Here is a 19,932-nt window from a genome sequence, read left to right on the forward strand (position 1 = left end):
ACTTTAGGAAAAACAGTGTGAAGGTATACCTGAACTGTTTTTGTAACATATCTGTGTGTCTAAATTTATTTCAAAATAAGATTTTATTTTTTTTTAAGATTTTATTTATTTGACAGAGATCACAAGTAGGTGAAGAGGCAGGCAGAGAGAGAGGAGGAAGCAGGCTGAGCAGAGAGCCCAATGTGGGGCTCGATCTCAGGACCCTGGGATCATGACCTGAGCCAAAGGCAAAGGCTTAACCCACTGAGCCACCCAGGTGCCCCTCAAAATAAGATTTTAAAAAGAATGTTGGGTGAGCATTAAATTTGTGGTTACATGTAGCTGTATCTAAGTGGCAGATAATGAGATAATATGTAGTCAGTCATTAATGGATATGTGTTTTGACAGTGGAGCTATAGTAGGACAGATGGAGAGAGAATGAGAAGAGTACACACAAATAACTCTTAACTTTTTATTAAATCAATTTGATGATGGTGTCAATACTGTTTTTCTGAGAATGTTTTATATCTAGCATGAGAAAGAAAAAGTAATATTTTAATTATATCACCCATGTTGTCCTTTAAAACCACTAAAAAAACTTAGAAACAGTGTCCAACCCAACTGTAGTGATCAGCCTTAACACCTAGATTGTATTTGTGAAGAAGTTTCCCACCAATTCAGGGGCATAATGGGAATGAGCCAAGAAACATTTTGTCATTCCTGGTAGTATGGATGTTATCATGTCAAAAAGACTCAAGGGCCAGGACAACTAGGTGGCTCAGTCGGTTAAGCATCCAAACTAAGACATTGATCTCAGCCAGGTCTTGATTTCAGGGTCATCAGTTCAAGCCCCACATTGGGCTCTACAGAAGGCATGGAGCATACTTAAAAAAAAAAAAAAAAAAAAGACTCAAGAGCCAATTTAGAGATCCTAATGAATACGCCTTAAATCCATGATTTCATTATGATACTAAAAGAAAAATTGGTTACCTTTGGAGATTTCCAATGATGATCAAATTATTGTTTTGAACATTGTTAAATAAATGAAAAGAAGCAAACTACTTATCCTTCCTTTTCTATATGAACTGTACCACTGTATAACAAAATAGTGAATTCATAAAGTTTATGGAATTTATTCCAGCAAGTCACTGATGAAGGAATGATAGAATGGGAATATCACTATTCTGCAGTTCCCAGTAAAGGTTTTAGATAGAGAGCATCAGTATCTGCTAACATTACAAAAAGAGGGAAATAAATCAGACATTAATGCCTTTTGATAAAGAACCCACCATCACTGAAGTAGTTTTGCTGCAAAAATTGAACTGGAATCTGATGAAGGCTATAGATCAAAGTGACTATTCAAGGGACAAAAAGGGCAGAGGAGCATCGGAGTGCAGTCAGCATCATCTGGAAATTATAGAACAAATGATGCAGTGACTTGAACAAATAATTTCAAGAAAAGTAAAGGATGGAGGGGACAACAGAAAATTAAAGGGACAGAAAAAGGAAAATAATACACAGGTAAAACTAAAATAAGGACGTGCTTAACATAAAAGTCAGGTTAATTGTTTTTCTTGGTAGGGAGAGGGAATTCTTGGGAAGAGGCATGTGTAGGGCTTGCAAAATAGCTGGCAAGGTCCTAGTTCCTATTTGCCTTCTAATAATTTATTAATCTGTTATTTGTTCACTGTGTATGCCTTCCAGATCGCCACAGAAATATTTCTGGGTTTCTAATTGACATGACAGATTGGTGCTTGAGAAAGGCAGAGTATGACAGTCCTCAAGGAGTTCACAGCTTCCTTAAAGTTGATGCCTTGCTAGAGACAAAAAGCAACTTAGCTTAACAATAGCCAGATCTCCAGGATCCTGTAAGTTTTCCTTAATGGAAGAAAATCATTTTGGAAACTCCCTTTATTCCTGCTCTCCCATCTTAAAAGTATATAATCAGTCACTCCTCACAACCCTAGCGCAGCTCTTTCTGTGCACAGGTCACGTCCCCTTTCTTTAATAAAAGCAACTTTTTGCATTGAAAAAAAAAGATCTGTTACTTGTTTTGTGTGGGTTTCTTTATTTTGTTATACTTAATTATAAATAAAGCCTCTGTTAGATATCTACCATGTAATTTTTAAATAAATTATAAAAGAATTGGTATCAAGGGTACCTGGGTGGCTCAGTTAGTTAAGCGGCAGCTTTCTGCTCAGGTCATGATCTCAGGGTTCTGGGATCAAGCCCCTTGCTGGGCTCCCTGCTCAGTGGGAGCCTGCTTCTTCCTCTACCTGCTACTCCCCCTGCTTGCGTGTTCCTGCGTGCGCTCGAGCTCTCGCGCTCTCTCTCTCTCTCTCAAGTAAATAAATAAATAAATAAAACTGGCACCAATTCATATCCCTTTAGCATGTAGTAAATTGGTTGTACCAATGCGTTAGTGTAGGTACCTCCTATTACTTGTCCATTAGGCACATGATACTGATAAAATCAACTGATGAGTGCAGTATTTTGGGCCCCTTTTGGAAACTGTAAAATCTGTCAACATCTTTAAAATGGTAAGCTTTTTTGCCAAGCAAAATATTTCAGTTGTAAAAATATATTTTTCTCATAAGTATGGTTGATACTTTACCTATAATATTTCATTCATTCATTGCAATCAACAAATATTTATTGAGTACATGCTGTATATCATGTATTATTCTTGGTAGTTGGGAATAAGCCTGTAAACAAAATCAATTGACTTTTAGCCTTACAGAGTATAGGGAGGTAGACAATAAACAATCAGTAAATACACAGTGTATTAGATGATCATAAGGAGCTATGGAGGTAAAATAATTGGGGGATGAGGGAGGGTGTAACTTTAGATTGGGGGTTAGAAAAGGACTCACTGAAAATGTGACACTTGAGTAAAAACTAAAGGATTGGCTAGAGCAAGACCCTGAGGGGGAAGCATTATCTACTTAATATGTTAGGACAGAGATTGGCAGAGTAAGGACTGTAGGCTAAAGGGCCTGCTATTCTTTCTTTTTTGTTTAAAGATTTTATTTACTCATTTGAGAGAGAGTGCTTGTGAACACACAAGTAGGGGGGAAGGGTACAAGGGAAGGGAGAGCATGAAGCCCACATGGGGCTTGATCCCACCTGGTTTGCTATTCTTTTGTTAGAATGTATTGTTTCTTTTCGTGTCTTATTGTCCATAGTTGCTGTCTTACTATAAAGGTAGAGTTGAATAGTTGCTCTATAGACTAAAATATTTACTATCTGACCCTTTACAGAATAAATTTGCTGGCTCCTGTATTATAGCAAGGTGAGTAATGCAGCTGAAGCTGAATGAGTGAGGGGTATTATAATACAGGAAGAAATGAGGTCAGGGAGGTCAGGCTGTGGGAGGTGGGGGAGAGTGGTGTGGGGGTTGTTTAGGGCCTTGTGGTTTATTGAGAATGGTTTTTTAAAATCTGAATAAAATGAGATGACCTTGAAAAGCTTTTATCATGAATTCTCTTAAAATAATACCCAAACAATTCTTGTTTCTCTCCTTGGTCTTCTTTCAACTACTTGGCATAGGACAGCTACTGAGGTCCCATTAAAACAAGTGAGATGATAACATTGTTAAAACCCTTCCTGGGGGGCTGGATTGCTCGGTCATTGGAGCGGCTGTCTTTGGCTTAGGTCATAATCTCTGGGTCCTGGGACTGAGCCCTATATTGGGCTCTTTGCTCAACAGGGAGTCTGCTTCTCCCTCTCCCTCTGTGTTCTCTCTCTCTCTCTCAAATAAAAAAATAAAAATCTTTTAAACAAACAAACAACCCTTCCTGAGTAGACTAGAGGAGATAAGATCCAAAACATAGGTAGAAGGATTGGGCTTAGCTTAAAATAAATCTCTATTTTAACAGGAGTAGGTTTACAAGTCAGGAGATGGGAAGGAGCTTCTGCCTCGTGGCTTCTATTTTCTCTGTGAAATGGAGGATGGAATCATCTGAAAATGTGGACATAGCAGAGAGATTGCAGGTGTGAGGATAGTCAAGAACATTGAGATAGTTAATGCTCGAGAAATGTAGGAAAGTTACTGGCAGTGGCAGTGTCTCAGAGATAGCTGGTGACCATGACTTTATTGTAATACCTACCAGTCTTACTCCTTTCTGTATCCCCAGTAGCTGATACAGATCTCTGCTCATGGTAGGTGTGTTGTACCTGTTTACTGCCAATTAATTTTGAATGTATGTTAAAAAGGTTAATGTAAACTTGCTTACCTAAATTATGAATGCTGAATCTGAAGGGTTGCTTTCGTGGTGCATTGCTCTGCTATCATTTAATGTTCCTTAAGTCCTAATTGGCTGTCTTGCAAAATGGTCAACATATTTTACTCTGGTTGATAAACAGAATGAGAGTTGGTTCCAGAGACATTTAACAGTACCATTGTAGAAACAGTAGTGTATACATATTTAATTTTAATGACAAGTCATCATGAATGAGAATAGTGTGACCAGTTATCTGTCCTCTCTTGTCTAGGATTGTCTGTTTTAGCATGGCATGTCCTGTGTCCTAGAAGACCCCTCAGTCCTGGGCAAACCAGGGTTTCTTACACTTGGGTTGCTTATAATTTATCTCACTGTAGAGAAAATACATGTTCGCTCTAGAAAACTTGGGGAAGTGTAAAGCAAAAAATAAAAGTTATTCATTGTCTTGTGACCAAGAGGGAAAAACCACTGTTAATATTGTGATTTCTTTCTTTCCAGTGTTTATTTTAGGCATGGTTGTTTATTTATTTAATTAGAATTGAGATTATGTGATAAATGCAATTATATATATAATAAGTACAAAAAGTACTTACTCCACTATGAGGATTTTTCCGTCTTTAAAAATTTCTTTAAAAAAAAAAATTTTTTTTTCTTAAGATTTTATTTATTTATTTGACAGAGAGATCACAAGCAGGCAGAGAGGCAGGCAGAGAGAGAGGAGGAAGCAGGCTCTCTGCTGAGCAGAGAGCCCGATGCGGGGCTCGATCCCAGGACCCTGAGATCATGACCTGAGCCGAAGGCAGCGGCTCAACCCACTGAGCCACCCAGGCGCCCCTTAAAAAAATTTTTTAAAGAAGAAAGTTCTGTATATAATTTAAGCACCTGATAAATATTGATTATTGAGTAGTTGTACCAGTTTGTACTAACACTGTCTGTGAATGAACATGTTCCTTTCAGCATACTCTTAGAAGTTTTGAATGTTCTTACTAAAGGAAAACTTTGCTCTTTGGTTTGATTAAAAATTGTAGTGTTTTTTGAAAAAAAATTGTAGTGTTTTTTGACAATTTCTTTGATTGATAGTAGAGTTTGTACATTTCTTTGATTGATAGTAGAGTTTGTACATTTTGTCATCTTTGAATTGTCTGTTCCTGTCATAACCCATTTTTGTTTAGGGCCTTTTTTTTTTTTTAAGATTTTACTTATTTATTTGACAGAGATCACAAGTAGGCAGGGAGAGAGGCTAAGAGAGAGAGGAGGAAGCAGGCTCCCTGCCGAGCAGAGAGCCCGATGTGGGGCTCGATCCCAGGACCCTGGGATCATGACCTGAGCTGAAGACAGGCTTTAACCCACTGAGACACCAAGGCGCCCCAAGGGCCTTTCATTTTTTTTTCTTATTTTTTAAATGGTCTCTTGCGTAAGTGTATTTATTAATCGTCAAGTGCAGTATACCTGAACAGCTATTAAATGTGTCATGTCTTTGCCAAAATCTCTGTAAGTTGGTCAGATAAACTTAGAAGAATAGTAAATCAAATAGTTATATAGTATGCATAATGTATAAGAAGACTTTGTATCAGTAAAATCTACATCTTAAATTGTGTTGATGTAATTTATCAACACAAAGCAAATTTATTGCCATTTCAATTTATTCAGTATAACCAGGGGATGTTTGAGTGTCTTACCACAGGTAATCACAACTCTTAACAGTGGCATAGTTCGTTAGACTAATAAGAGAGATTTGTAAATAAGTAACTGTAATTTCAGGGGCACCTGGGTGGCTCTGTTGGTTCAGAATCTGCCTTCCTCTCAGGTCATGATCCCGGAGTCCTGGGATGGAGCCCCTCATCATGCTCCCTGCTCAGTGGAGAGCCTGCTTCTCCCCCGCCACTACCCCTGCTCATGCTTTCTCTCTCTCTTTCAAATAAATAAAATCTTTCTCTTTTAAGATTTTATTTATTTATTTGACACAGAGAGAGATCACAAGTAAGTAAAGAAGCAGGCAGGGAGAAAGGGGAAAGCAGGCACCCCATTGAGAAGAGAACCTGATGCAGGGCTTAGTCCCAGGATCCTGAGGTCATGACCTGAGCCGAAGGCACAGGCTTAACCCACTGAGCCGCCCAGGCACCCCTCAAGTAAATAAAATTTTTTTTAAAAAATTGGAACTTGGGGTAATAGTGCTATTATAAAACCCTATAGGAAACAGTATGCAGACACAGGACAGGGAGTGGTTAATTCTTAGGAGGGGAAAAGCTCAGATAAAACTACATAAAATCAAGTGATGTTTAACTGGGCTTGACAGATGTTAAGGTTTTCTCAATAATGTAATAATAATAATGATTATGACATTATTATGACCAATAATAATGATTATCATTGAATGCATCTTTCTATAATCATTAACAATCATAGGGGATAGTTACTGATATTTTAATTGTTTTACAAATTGGGAAGGAGAGGAATTGCAAGGTAAAGAAGAGTAGAAATGGCTTTCTAAGCAATGATGGCATCTTTGGGAAACACTGTATTTTCTTTTTTTTTTTTTTTAATTATTATAATATAATGTATTATTTACCCCAAGGGTACAAGTCTGTGAATTGTCAGGCTTATACCTTTCACAGCACTCACCATAGCACATACCCTCCCCAATGTCCATAACCCAGCCACCCTTTCCACACCCCCTGCCCCCTGCAACCTTCAGTTTGTTTTGTGAGATTAAGAGTCTCTTATGGAACACTGCATTTTCTAATGTGGCTAAAGTTTATGGTAAGAAGGGGCCAAATAATAATAATAATAGCTCCCAAATATTGGACAAAGTGCTTCATTTGACTTCATTTAAAAAAAAAAAAAAACCTCACAGCAATTTCTTTTGTTTTTTTTTCCCTCCCTTTGAGATTATTTATTTATTTGACGGGAGGAGGTGAGGGGAGAGTACACATTGTGGGAAGGGCAGAGAGAGGAGGAGAGAATCCTCAAGCAAACTCTGTCAAGCACAGACCCCCACTTGGGGCTCAATCCCATGACTCTGGGATCATCATCTGACCTGAGACCAAGACTCAGATGCTTAAGACTGAGCCGCCCAGGCAGCCTTCACTGCAGTTTCTTTTCTTTTCTTTTTTTTAAGATTTTATTTATTTTTTATTTGAGAGTGAGAGAGAGAGGTCAGCGGGAGAAGCAGACTCCCTGTCAAGCAGGGAGCCTGATGTGGGACTCGATCCCAGGACTCCAGGATCATGACCTGAGCCGAATGCGGTCGCTCAACCAACTGAGCCACCCAGGCGCCCCATGGCAGTTTCTTGACAACAGGTATTTGTATTTCACTTTGAGAGAGTTTAGAGTCTAAAGAAATGTGGAAAGATAGTTTTTCCAAGGTCTCCTAACTAACCAGTGTGGAAGTGGCACCAGAGCATGAAAGTTTGTCTGACTCATCTCTCTTAATTTTTAATGAAAGTGTTGAAATAAACAACATAGTATAAAATATAAAACACTTAGATATTGTTAAAATTTGCCTTTGATTAAAAATGTAATAGAAACAGGTATTTTCCCCTCATTTTCCATTCTATTCTTTTCCCCTCATTTTCCAGGCATGGCCACAGTCCGGTGAAACATTCTTATGTTTATGATTTTGCTACATGTGCATGTAGCCATATCAATATTGTAGCATCATTTTGTGCATTTTATAACTTCTGCGAATCTTATACTACCTGTCCTTTTGTGTCTTGCTATTTTCTTTTTTTTTAATGGGAGTTCACTGTATTCTTTTTTTTTTCTTATATAAACATATAATATATTTTTATCCCCAGGGGTACGTTTGTGAATCGCCAGGTTTACACACTTCACAGCACTCACCATAGCACATACCCTCCCCAATGTCCATAATCCCACCCCCCCCAACCCCCCTCCCCCCGCGTCTTGCTATTTTCATTCATCATTCTATTTCTGAAATTTATCATATTGATCCATGTAATTTGTTTCTTTTCTGTTATTTGCTATATAGTGGTTATTCATTTTCCTGTTTGAAGGATATTTAGATTATTTCTAATTTTGCAGTTTTACAGTAGTGCTATAATAAATACTCATGTTTATTTTTTTCCGTTTAGTATATGTAAGTATATTGTCTATAAGCAGAATTACTCTGTTACAGAGTATATTTCTTCAGGCTTTAGAGTGGGTGTTTCCAGCTTGCTCTTTAAGCTGTTTGTGTTAATTTATCATAGGTATATAAGATTTGAGCAAACTTTGAAACCACTATCCTATTTTAAAATTAAGTCTTGGTTTAGAAGAAGAAAATTATAAAGAAATCAAGCCTAAGCAGGAATTAGTTGCCCCTTTATCACCCAATGAATGACAAGCCCAATATATATTAAGTGGATATGGATAAATTTTGGTTAGTATGGAAAAGAAAAGGTAATAGAAAGCAAAAGGAAAGGAAAATGTATAAGACATGCTTGCATTTGGCTACATGTTTGTTCAGACAAACCCAACACCCCAGTAAAGCAAATATCACAATAAAATGAATCAAAGGAATTTTTCATTTCCCAGTGATTATAAAAGTTATATTTAGGGACACCTGGGTGGCTCAGTTGGTTGGATGACTGCCTTCGGCTGGGGTCATGATCCCGGAGTCCCAGGATCGAGTCCCACATCGGGCTCCCAGCTCCATGGGGAGTCTGCTTCTCCCTCTGACCTTCTCCTCACTCATGCTCTCTCTCACTGTCTCTCTCTCAAATAAATAAATAAAATCTTTAAAAAAAAAAGTTATATTTACATTATGCTGTGGTCTGTTAAGTGTGCTATAGCATTATGTCTACAAAAACAGTGTACATACCTTAATTAAAAAATACTGCTAAGAAATGCTAACCATCATCTGAGCTTGCAGTGAGTCACAATCTTTGTGCTGGTGGAGAGTCTTACCTCAATGTTTGTGTGGGTGCTGACTGATAGGGGTAGTGGTTGCTGAAGGCTGGGTGGCTGTGGCAGTTTTTCCAGTATAAGACAGCAGTGAAGTTTGCCATATCAGCGGACTCTTGCTTTCATCAGTGATTTCTCTCTAGCATGCAGTGCTCTTTGATAGCATTTTACTGTCAGTAGAACCTCTTTCACAAAATTGGAATCAATCGTCTTAAACCCTGCCACTGCTTTATCAACTAAGTTTATGTCATATTCTAAAACCTTTGTGTCATTTCAATCATCTTCACAGCATCTTCACCAGGAGTAGAATCCTTCTCAAGAAACCACATTCTTTGCTCATCCATAAGAAGCCACTCCTCATCTGTTCAAGTTTTATCATGAGATTACAATAGTTCAGTCCCATCTTCAGGCTCCACTTATAATTCTAGTTCTCGTGCTGTTTCCGCCACATCTGCAGTTGTTGCCTACCCTGAAGTCTTAAACCCCATGAGATCATCCCTGAGGGCTGGGATCAGCTTCTTCCACACTGCTGTTCTTGTTAATATTTTGACTTTTTCCTGTGAGTCATAGATGTACTTCATGGCATCTAGAATAGTAAATCCTTCTCAGAAGGTTTTCAGTTTTCTTTGGTTACATCCATCAGAGCAAACAGTGTCTATGGCAGCTATAGCCTTCTGAAATGTTTTTCTTAAATAATGACTTGAAACTGGAAATGATGCCTTGATCCATGGGCTACAGAATGGATGTTGTATAAACAAGCATGAAAACAACATCCGTCTCGTTGTTCATCTCCCATCAGAGCTCTGGAGTGACCAGGTACATTGTCACGAGTAGCAGTATTTTGAAAGGAACTTTTTTTATGAGTATTTGGTCTCAATAATGGGCTTAAAATATTCAGGAAGCCCTGATGTAAACAGACCTTCTGTCTTCCAGGCTTTGTTGTTCCACTTACGGAGCATAGGCACAGTAGATTTAGCATAATTCTAAAGTGCCTTAGGATTCTCAGAATGGTAGATGAGCATTGACTTCAGCTTCAAGTTATCAGTTATATTAACCCCTAACGAGAGTCAACCTGTCCTTTGAAGCTTTGAAACCTGTCATTGACTTCTTTCCAGCTGTGGAAGTCCTGGATGGTGTTTTTTTCCATTAGAAAGTCTATTTGATCTGCATTGAAAATCTTTTGTTTGGCGTAGCCACCTTCATGAATTGTCTAGCATTGTCTTCTGGATAACTTGCTCCAACTTCTGCATCAGCACTTGTGGCTTCGCCTTGCACTTCTGTGTTATGCTCCACAGCTGCTTTCCTTAAACCCCCAAAAACCAGCCGCTGTTAGCTCTAAAGTTTTCTTCTGTGCTTTACTCTCTCTCACCCTTTATGGAATGGAAGCAAGGTTAGGACCTTGCTATGGATTAGGCTTTGGATTAAGGGAATATTGTGGCTGGTTTCCATCTTCTATCCACACCATTAAAACTTTCTGCCTATCAGCAATAAGACTGTTCTTTTTTTTTTTTTTTTTTTTTAATCATTCATGCGCACTGGAGTGGCACTTTTTAGATTTCTTTCAAATACTTTTCTTTGGAATTCACAAATTGGCAACTATTTGGTGTAAGAGCCCTGATTGTTCACCTGTTTGGGTTTTGACATGCCCTACTAAGCTTAATCATTTCTAACTTTTGATTTAATTTTAGAGATGTGTGGCTTTTCCTTTTGCTGGAATACTTAATGGCTGTTGTAAGGTTATTAGCTGGACTGATTTAGGTATTGTTGTGTCTCAGGGAATAGGAAGGCCCAAGGAGAAGGAGAGATTGGGGGATGGTCAGTTATTGGAGCAGTTAGAACATACACACTTATCAGTTAAGCCCCAAAGCAATTGTAATAGTAACAACAAATGATCACTGATCACAGATCACGATAACAAATGAAAAAGCTTGAAATATTGTGAAAATTACCAAAGTGTGACTGACGTGAAGTGAGCAAATGCTTTTAGAAGAATGGTGCCAATAGACTTGCTTGATGCGAGGTTGCCAAAAACTTTCAGTTTGAACAAAATGCAGTTATCTGCAAGCACTATAAAGTGAAGGCCAATAAAAAGAGGTATGTCTGTACTGGACAGATGCCTAGCAGTGTCTTTTACAGTTAACTTTTATAGGACGTTCACTGTTTTATTCCATAGTGATTATAGTTGGGCTGGTTGGGAAAGCACATAATAGGTGATTAGTAAATATTTGTTGCGTAAATGGATGAATCTGCTTTAAAAACCTACTGTAGATAATACTTCTCTTGAATTGCCTCAAGTTTGCCAAGCAGTGTTGCTGCTCCATTGTGAGTTTTGAAGAGAGTTTTTTCAATTAGCAATAATCGCGCCTCGGATAAACCTCATTGGCTACGATACTGCCACTGCGCAAAGCTGAAGAGAGTTTTTTACCTTAAGTTTTGTTTCTTCAAATTTTACGTCTCTTTAACTCATTTGCATTTCTTTTACAGTTTCTTTTTAAGGATGCTTATGTACCTGAATGATCTTTTTACCAGTTATGGTTGTGCTTGAAGGCTCATTTTCTGTCATGGTTTTGTTTTCTTTGCGCTTTTAGTGACATATCTATGTAAGCTAGTGGAGCTAGAGAAATAAATGTTCTCACATCTGAAGGGAATTGAGCCAAACACAAAAATCCCAAGGATTTAACATTTTGGGGTTAGGAGAAATATAGGCCAGTGACATATAATTTTCAGTTCACTTACTCCAGCTGCTTTATTTGTAGTTGAAGAAATGAGGATCAGAGAGTTTGATATATATGCGGAATTCCCCACTAGGTGAATTAGGATTCATGAACCTAGGAGCCTTGAACCTAATGTTACTCCTCAATTTTATTTTGCCATGTTGTTACCAAATTGGAATCAGTTCAAATCACCGAAGAGATCTTTCTCATTCACCATTGCCAAATGAAAAGTGTCGTCTTACCTCAGGTCAGAACCATAGTGAGGTCCTGAGTTGTTTTCTGAACCAAAACATACAGAAGAATTATTAAATTGTGTTTAGTAAACCCTTAGTATTAGGTTAAAGTTACTTTTTCTTAACCAAGATGTTCATTTAATTAGATTTCCTGATATGCTAACCAGTCTCAATAATCAGGAATTTACTAAGGCTGCTTTTTCAGTGGGTGGCAAAAGGCACACAGATTAAATCATTACTGGCATGTCTTTAATTTCCTTTTTGGCATGCATATATGAAATCATTGACAATGTAAAGAGGGAAAAGCCATACTGACCTTTGTTTCAGGTTCTGAATGGTGCTTAGTGGTCCTTGGACGGTGTATTCGCAACATGACTTAAGTAAAAGAAGTAGTGATTTATAATTTAAATACTCTGTTAAAGATACTGCATTCTTACTTTCAAAAACATGTTCTACTTCATCTCCCTTCGATTTGACTCTGTTTTGTACCTCCAAAATACATTGTAACTCTGGTTTATCAATTCGGCATAATGTATGCAAAATTTTTTGTAAAAATTACTACTTTGGTAAAACAACATTTAGAGCTGAGTTTTTTCAGTTGTTAGAATAGGGTGAAGTGATGGGAAATAGAGGTAAAATTAGTATTTAATGAATTCTGTGAAAACATTCTGCTCTGGTTTACATTGTCTGTGCAATCTGTGTAATCCCTTTCAAAGAAATGCTCTTGGGACACCTGAGTGGCTTGGTTGGTTAGACATGCAACTCTCCATCTCAGTTCGGGTCTTGATCTCAGGATTGTGAGTTCAGGTCCCACATCAGGCTCCACGCTGAGCATAGAGCCTACTTAAAATGAAACAAAAATTTTTTTTTAATGCAAAAGAAATTCACAAAGATGATGCTATTTACCAATATGTTTTTTGCACTATTAGGTACTCCACAAAAGTTGGAAATACGTAGCCAATGAAGGTAAAAAGAGGAACTGACGATAAACATACATAGTTGGTAACATAATAACTTCTGAAATGTTCACTAATGACATTTGATAAAGTAAATTGTAATATAGCCACATTGAGGATTGCTATATAAGTCTGATATCTTAAAAGGCATTAAATATCATAAGAAAGTGATAGTGTTTCAGTGAAAAAAATGGGGTACCGTGATCCTGAAACTTTGTCAAAAATATACAAGACTAGAACAAAGTAACCTAAAATAGTAATAGTGGTTGCCTCTGGGCATTAGGATTATGGACCTTTTACTCTCTTTGTGGGCAGATGTCTCATTTTCTGTATAGAATTATGTTACTTTTATAATCTGTGTAAAGCATAAAACAAACATTTTTCCAATGCCATGCTCACGTTACCTCAATGAAATGAAGCACTCAGTGACTTACGAGAAAGAACATTTGTCAGTTTTTAAAACAAATATGGTCTTTTGGAAATGTTTTATGTAGTATTTTTAGTTCACATTTTTGAGCCATCACTTGAGCTTGAATAAATTATTTGAACTGTATAAACATTTGCATTCCATTGAGAACACTGAAGCTAAAAGTATAAAGCAGAAACATGAATCTTTCTGAATAAGCATTTTTTTAATATTTAAAAGCTTTGCTTCAGGTTTGGTAATTTCCTTCACTGTCAGATTTGGGGTATTTTGTTTTTTGCTTTATGTTTCTTTTTTGGTCATGTCCATTAACAGGAGACTTCTTTTAAGAGGGAAATTTCAAATGGGAATATCTGTTACATTTACCTTTTTATATTTTATAATCTTGAATGATTCAATTTATGTAAATTTTTTTCTGATTTTTAGAGGAACAGAAGGAAAATGAAAAGATGAAAAATGAAGAGCAGCCAGTAGATTCAGAAAACTGTTCTACACCCAGTGCTCTAGAAGAGGCTACTGTGAAAATAGAAAAAGAAGATGAAAAGGAACTTGTCAAACTGCCGGTCATAGTCAAGCTAGAAAAACCTTTGCCAGAAAGTGAGGAAAAAAGGATTATCAAAGAAGAAAGTGATTCCTTCAAGGAAAATGTCAAACCCACTAAAGTTGAAGTAAAGGAATTTAGAGCAGATCCTAAAGATATCAAAGGTAGCATGGAGAAACTAGAGCCAGAGAGGCTAGAGTTTGGTGGCAATGTTAGGTCTTCTCAAGAAATCACTGAGAAGTCTACTGAAGAAACCGAGAAACTTAAAAATGACCAGCAGGCTAAGATACCACTGAAAAAACGAGAAATTAAACTGAGTGATGATTTTGACAGTCCAATCAAAGGACCTTTGTGTAAATCAGTTACTCCAACGAAAGAGTTTTTGAAAGATGAAATAAAACAAGAGGAAGAGACTTGTAAAAGGATCTCTACAATCACTATTTTGGGTCATGAAGGGAAACAACTGGTAAATGGAGAACTTAGTGATGAAAAGGTAACTCCACATTTTAAGACAGAACAAATGGAGACAAGATTTTATGATACAAAAGAAGATAGCTGTAGCCCCTCTAAAGACAGAAGTGTCATTGTTGAGGGAAATGGAGCAGAGTCCTTAAATTCTGTCCTACCAAATATGAAAATAGGTGATCTTGAGAAGGAGGTGGTCCCTGTAGAGAAAGATGCAGACAGTTCAATATCAGTCTTAGAATCCCAAAATCAAAAAGGGCAATTGGAGGAAACTGGTCCTGCGGAAATGGAAATCTCTCTTGAGACTCCTGAGATGGCCAAGGATCTCTCTTTGAAAACTGCATTATCTGCTCCTGAATCTTGTACTCTGAAAGTTGACGAGAAGTCTCCCCAAAGTAAAAAGGATAAGCGCCCACAAGTTCTAGAATGTCTTGAAAAGTTAGAGAAGTCCAAAAAGACTTCTCTTGATAAGGACACACAAAGATTGAGTCCAATACCAGAGGAAGTTCCAAAGCATACTCTAGACTCAGTAAAGCCAGTCTCTCCTGAGGCAGCTGAAACTTCGGCACCATCTAACATGACTGACCACTGTGAGAAGTTAGCCTCCAAAAAGGAAGTGGTGGAATGTCAGAGCACAAATTCTGCTGAAGGTCAGCCCCTAGAAAAATCAGACCAAGAAATTCTAAAAAAAGATTCTGAATCCACCAAGGTAGAAACAGATCATCTGGGCAATGCCCAGACCTCAGGCATAGAGGATCCTTCTGAGACAAAGAGTTCTATGCAAAAAAGCAAATTTAAATATAAGCTGGTTCCTGAAGAAGAAACCACTGCCTCAGAAAACACAGAGATAACCTCTGAAAGGCAGAAAGAGGGCATCAAATTAACAATTAGGATATCCAGTAGGAAGAAGAAGCCAGATTCCCCTCCCCAAGTTCTAGAACCAGAAACCAAGCAAGAGAAGACAGAAAAGGAAGAAGAGAAAACAAATGTAGGTCGTACTTTAAGGAGGTCTCCAAGAATATCTAGACCCACAGCAAAAGTGGCTGAGATCAGAGACCAGAAAGCTGATAAAAAAAGAGGGGAAGGAGAAGATGAAGTGGATGAAGAGTCAGCAGCTTTGCAGAAAGCAGACAAAAAAGAAAACTTAAAAAAACCGGAGAAGGATGCGAATTCTAAAGTAAGCAAGGTAAAATTTCTCCTATTCTGAGTTTTAATTTTTATTAGAAATAATTTGGCCTAAGTGTAGCTCTTCATTTTGGCCAAAAAGAAGTTAAAAAGAGCACTTAAAAAAAAAAGGTATCTTTCTTCCTGTATCTGAGATGTCTTTCTCAGTAGTTATCCCCAGATATTAAATTTCAGACTGTATAATCTTGTCATCTTTTAAACTTTTTTTCTATTACAGGCAATATGGAAATACATATTCTCTTTATAAAAAAAAAACTATGCAGGTAATATTTAACCTGTAGGATTGAAAAATCAAAATGCTGCATAAACACTATTAACATTTGGGGTACATCTCTTCCCCATTCTTCTTCCATACATTCATGTGTATGTTCATAAATATTTACCCATTCACTTAAAAAATAGATTGAATATGTTCATTTTTCTATGGATTTTTCACTTACCAATGTGTCTCTGAACTCTTTCCATGTCAGTAGATGTAGTCTACCTTTTGGTGATTGATGGCTACATAGTATTCCATAGTATGGATGTACCTCAGTTTATTTAATCACTCCCTTATTGATTGACATTTAGGTTGTTTCCAATTTTTCACTATTACAGGCAATGCTGCATTGAAGATCCTTTTGGACATAAGTGAGTATTTCTTTAGAATAGACTCCTAGAATTGGCATTGCTGGGTCAAGGGGCATGTGTTTATTTTAACTTTAGATAGCTGTTGCCGCATTGCCCTGCCCAAAAGGCCCCATTAGTATACTCTCACATTACTATGTACGAGAGTGTCTGTCTTCCCCCATTTAATCATTAGTCTTAGAAACCAGAGTTTTTTCTATGACTCTTCTAAGCAAAATCTAGTACAAATCTATAGCTAGTTCATAGGAGTTTGTTATAATTAAAAGTGCTACTTTTAATTTAAGTGATCCTTTGTTCCCTGAAATTAGATTTTTAATTCTTTAAAAATATTTCCCCTTCTGTTGTTAGAATTATTTTGGTCTTTGATGGGGACTTTACTGTAGGAATAAACTGAAATATTAATTAAAAGATTGAAACCAGGTAGTAAAAAACAGTTTACAACATTATAAACTTACTTTCTGAATAATAGATTTTAATATTTGTCAGGATTTTTATTTGAAGTTCTGACCCTTAAAAATTTTAAATTCAGGGACGCCTGGGTGGCTCAGTTGGTTGAGCAACTGCCTTTGGCTCGGGTCATGATCCTGGAGTGTCAGGATCGAGTCCCACATCGGGCTCCCTGCTTGGCGGGGTGTCTGCTTCTTCTAATGACCTCTCTCCTTCATGCTCTCTCTCTCTGTCTCTCTCAAATAAATAAATAAATATTTTTAAAAATGTTAAATTTATCTCTAATATGGGAATTTAAACTTTTATATAACAGTAGGTGAGAATATAGTCAGTGCTCTCTTAGAGAGCCTTTAAAATGTGCGTGGCCTTTGACCCAGAATCCTCTTCAAGGAATTTATCCTAACCACAGAGATTTATAAAAGTTTATATTTATGAGGAGCCATATTTTATGAAAGTGAAAAACTGGGAAACTACCTAAATGTCTACATAGTAAAGGATTAGACAAATACAGCTGTGTGATGGCATGTTATACAGTCATTTACAGTGATGTTAATAATATATTTTATGACTATGGAAAATACTTATAAGATAGAATGTTCATTATAAACTCCCCCCAACAAAAGTAGAATAAATACTGGAAATATGTAGCAAAATTTAATAGTAGATATATCTGTGGTGAAAGTACAGTAATTTTCATTTTCTTCTTGTATTTTGACTAAAAATGGGTATATAATGAAAAGCTTGTTTTTTATTGTCCTTATTATACCAAATTATTCCAATTTTTAATTTTTTACAAGGTAAAACCCAAAGGCAAAGTTCGATGGACTGGTTCTCGAACACGTGGCAGGTGGAAATACTCTAGCAATGATGAAAGTGAAGGGTCAGACAGTGAAAAATCATCTGCAGCTTCAGAGGAAGAGGAAGAAAAGGAAAGCGAAGAAGCCATCCTAGCTGATGATGATGAACCATGCAAAAAATGTGGCCTTCCAAACCATCCTGAGCTAGTACGTACCTGATCTAAATGAACCATACTCATCTTATTGGCATGCTGTGGTTACCCGAAGTAGCCATCTCTTCTGGGTTTGATCATGATTTGAAATTTTTTAATGCTACACAGCTTTTCTGCACAAAATAACTTTAATTTCTATTTCTCTAATAATAACTCAATTCTCTTTTCATTCTACTTGGTTTATAGATACTTCTTCTACTTAAGGATACACTCCTAACCTCTTCTCACAGATCAATGAATTCATTCAAATTTTTCTCTTCTGTTCTTTTTCTTTAAATGTTTCTTCTTTCCCTTTAATTTATAATGATTTTTCTGAAGGGCCAACTTTAAAGAGGTAAGGCCTAAAAGCCTTATTACCCTCTGTAACAACATTTAAGTCAAGTAGTAACTTAACATTTAAAGTAACATTTAAGGGGCACCTAGGTGGCTCAGTGAGTTAAGCCTCTGCCTTCGGCTCAGGTCATGATCTCAGGGTCCTGGGATCGAGTCCCGCATCGGTCTCTCTGCTCAGCGGGGAGCCTGCTTCCCTCTCTCTCTCTCTCTGCCTGCCTCTCTCCCTACTTGTGATCTCTCTCTGTCAAATAAATAAATAAAATCTTTTAAAAATAAATAAATAAATAAATAAATAAAGTGACATTTAAGTCAAGTAGTAACTGGTAGGGCTTTAAACTTTAGAAAATGGGGAGTTCCAATACAAAAAACAAAACAAAACAAACAAACAAACAAAAAAAACCCAAATGAAGAGGACAAATTCTCGACCAGATATTTTCAGAAGAATACTGACAGTGGAACCTACCCAGGAAGTTAAGTTCTTTAAAAGTAGCCTAAATCAGGAAATTCAATTCCTAACCTGTTTATATAATTTTTGCATTTCATAAGTGCTTTCTAAAGAGGCTATTGAAGAAACACTCTCTTTATGCCCAATTCTGGGCAACTGGTCTGTTTTGAATAGATGTGACTTTCAAGGCAATTTCCAGCTACTAAGTAGAAAGAAAAATAAAGGGGCGCCTGGGTGGCTTGGTGGGTTAAGTAAGCCTCTGCCTTCAGCTCAGGTCATGATCTCAGGGTCCTGGGATTTAGCCCCACATTGGGCTCTCTGCTCAGCGGGGAGCCTGCTTCCCCCCCTTTCTCTCTGACTGCCTCTCTGCCTACTTGTGATCTCTGTCTGTCAAATAAATAAAATCTTTAAAAAAAAAAAAGAAAGAAAGAAAGATGCTTCCATGTAGGTAGAATTTTATGTAGCCGAAACTTCTCGAAATCCAAAATCTGATAAAATATGGAAAATTCATGTGAGCTAGTTCTCCAAGACTCGTTTTCTTAAAAAGCAGTGTGGGGTGATAGGAAAAGCATTGGAGCCAGACCAACGTGGTTTCAACTCTTAACTTCAGCCACTTACCAGGTGCTCTCTTCTCAGTATCTTAATTACTTTGTTGTAAAATGGAAATACTATCACCATAATTCTTTCGAGTGCTGTTTGTTTCTTTATTTGTTTGTCTTTTAAAGGAGAAAGAAGTTTATTGAACAACCATAAGGGAGTGATGGGCAGGACAGCAGAGGAGAGACTGTCTGCTATGGGTTGTTTTTAATAAGTTATGTAAAGTTGGCTTAGTACAGTTCCTGACACCCGTGGTGTGCTATCTTTTTTTTTTTTTTTTAATATTTTATTTATTTACTTGAGAGAGAGGCAGTGAGAGAGAGCATGAGCGAGGAGAAGGTCAGAGGGAGAAGCAGACTCCCCATGGAGCTGGGAGCCTGATGCGGGACTCGATCCCGGGACTCCGGGATCATGACCTGAGCCGAAAGCAGTCGTCCAACCAACTGAGCCACCCAGGCGTCCCCGTGGTGTGCTATCTTAAAGCTATTTGTGGTTTACTTGTTCTTCCTCTTCCTCAAGATTAAAGTCATATCTGGAAATTAAATTATCAGTAATGTTTATCCTATTCCCATAGTTTCAGAGGGTTCAAGTAAAAGATAAAACTTAGAAGCAGACAGTGACATTAGCTCTGAGAACAGATGTTGAAATTGTGCTGAGAAGATCCTTCCAAGAATTTTTATGATCATCAGGCCATGAAAGTTAGGTTAAGATTTTTGTGTGGAGGGGCGCCTGGGTGGCTCGTCGGGTTAAAGCCTCTGCCTTCGGCTCAGGTCATGATCCCAGGGTCCTGGGATCAAGCCCCACGTTGGGCTCTCTGCTCAGCAGGTAGCCTGCCTCCCCCTCGCTCTC

The 19,932-nt window shown here is 37.5% G+C and overlaps 1 protein-coding gene and 1 non-coding gene across 3 annotated transcripts in view; one reads left to right on the top strand and one right to left on the bottom strand.

Moving 5' to 3' along the window:
* RSF1 (remodeling and spacing factor 1) overlaps positions 1-19,932 on the top strand; it is a 162,695-nt gene that overhangs the window by 110,904 nt on the left and 31,859 nt on the right. Inside the window, exons 6-7 of one of the 2 annotated variants that reach the window (XM_047693907.1) lie at positions 13,861-15,617; positions 17,497-17,703. In XM_047693907.1, coding sequence (XP_047549863.1) covers positions 13,861-15,617; positions 17,497-17,703 — 1,964 coding nt within the window. Of the gene's footprint in view, positions 1-13,860; positions 15,627-17,496; positions 17,704-19,932 lie in introns of both variants that reach the window. The other variant, XM_047693906.1, reaches the window with a different exon arrangement.
* LOC125080332 (U4 spliceosomal RNA) lies at positions 11,383-11,516 on the bottom strand. Its single transcript, XR_007121339.1, has one exon. It is a non-coding gene; the product is annotated as a U4 spliceosomal RNA (small nuclear RNA).

The sequence above is a fragment of the Lutra lutra genome, chromosome 10 (assembly GCF_902655055.1).
Source record: "Lutra lutra chromosome 10, mLutLut1.2, whole genome shotgun sequence".
NCBI classification, from domain to species: Eukaryota; Metazoa; Chordata; class Mammalia; order Carnivora; family Mustelidae; genus Lutra; species Lutra lutra.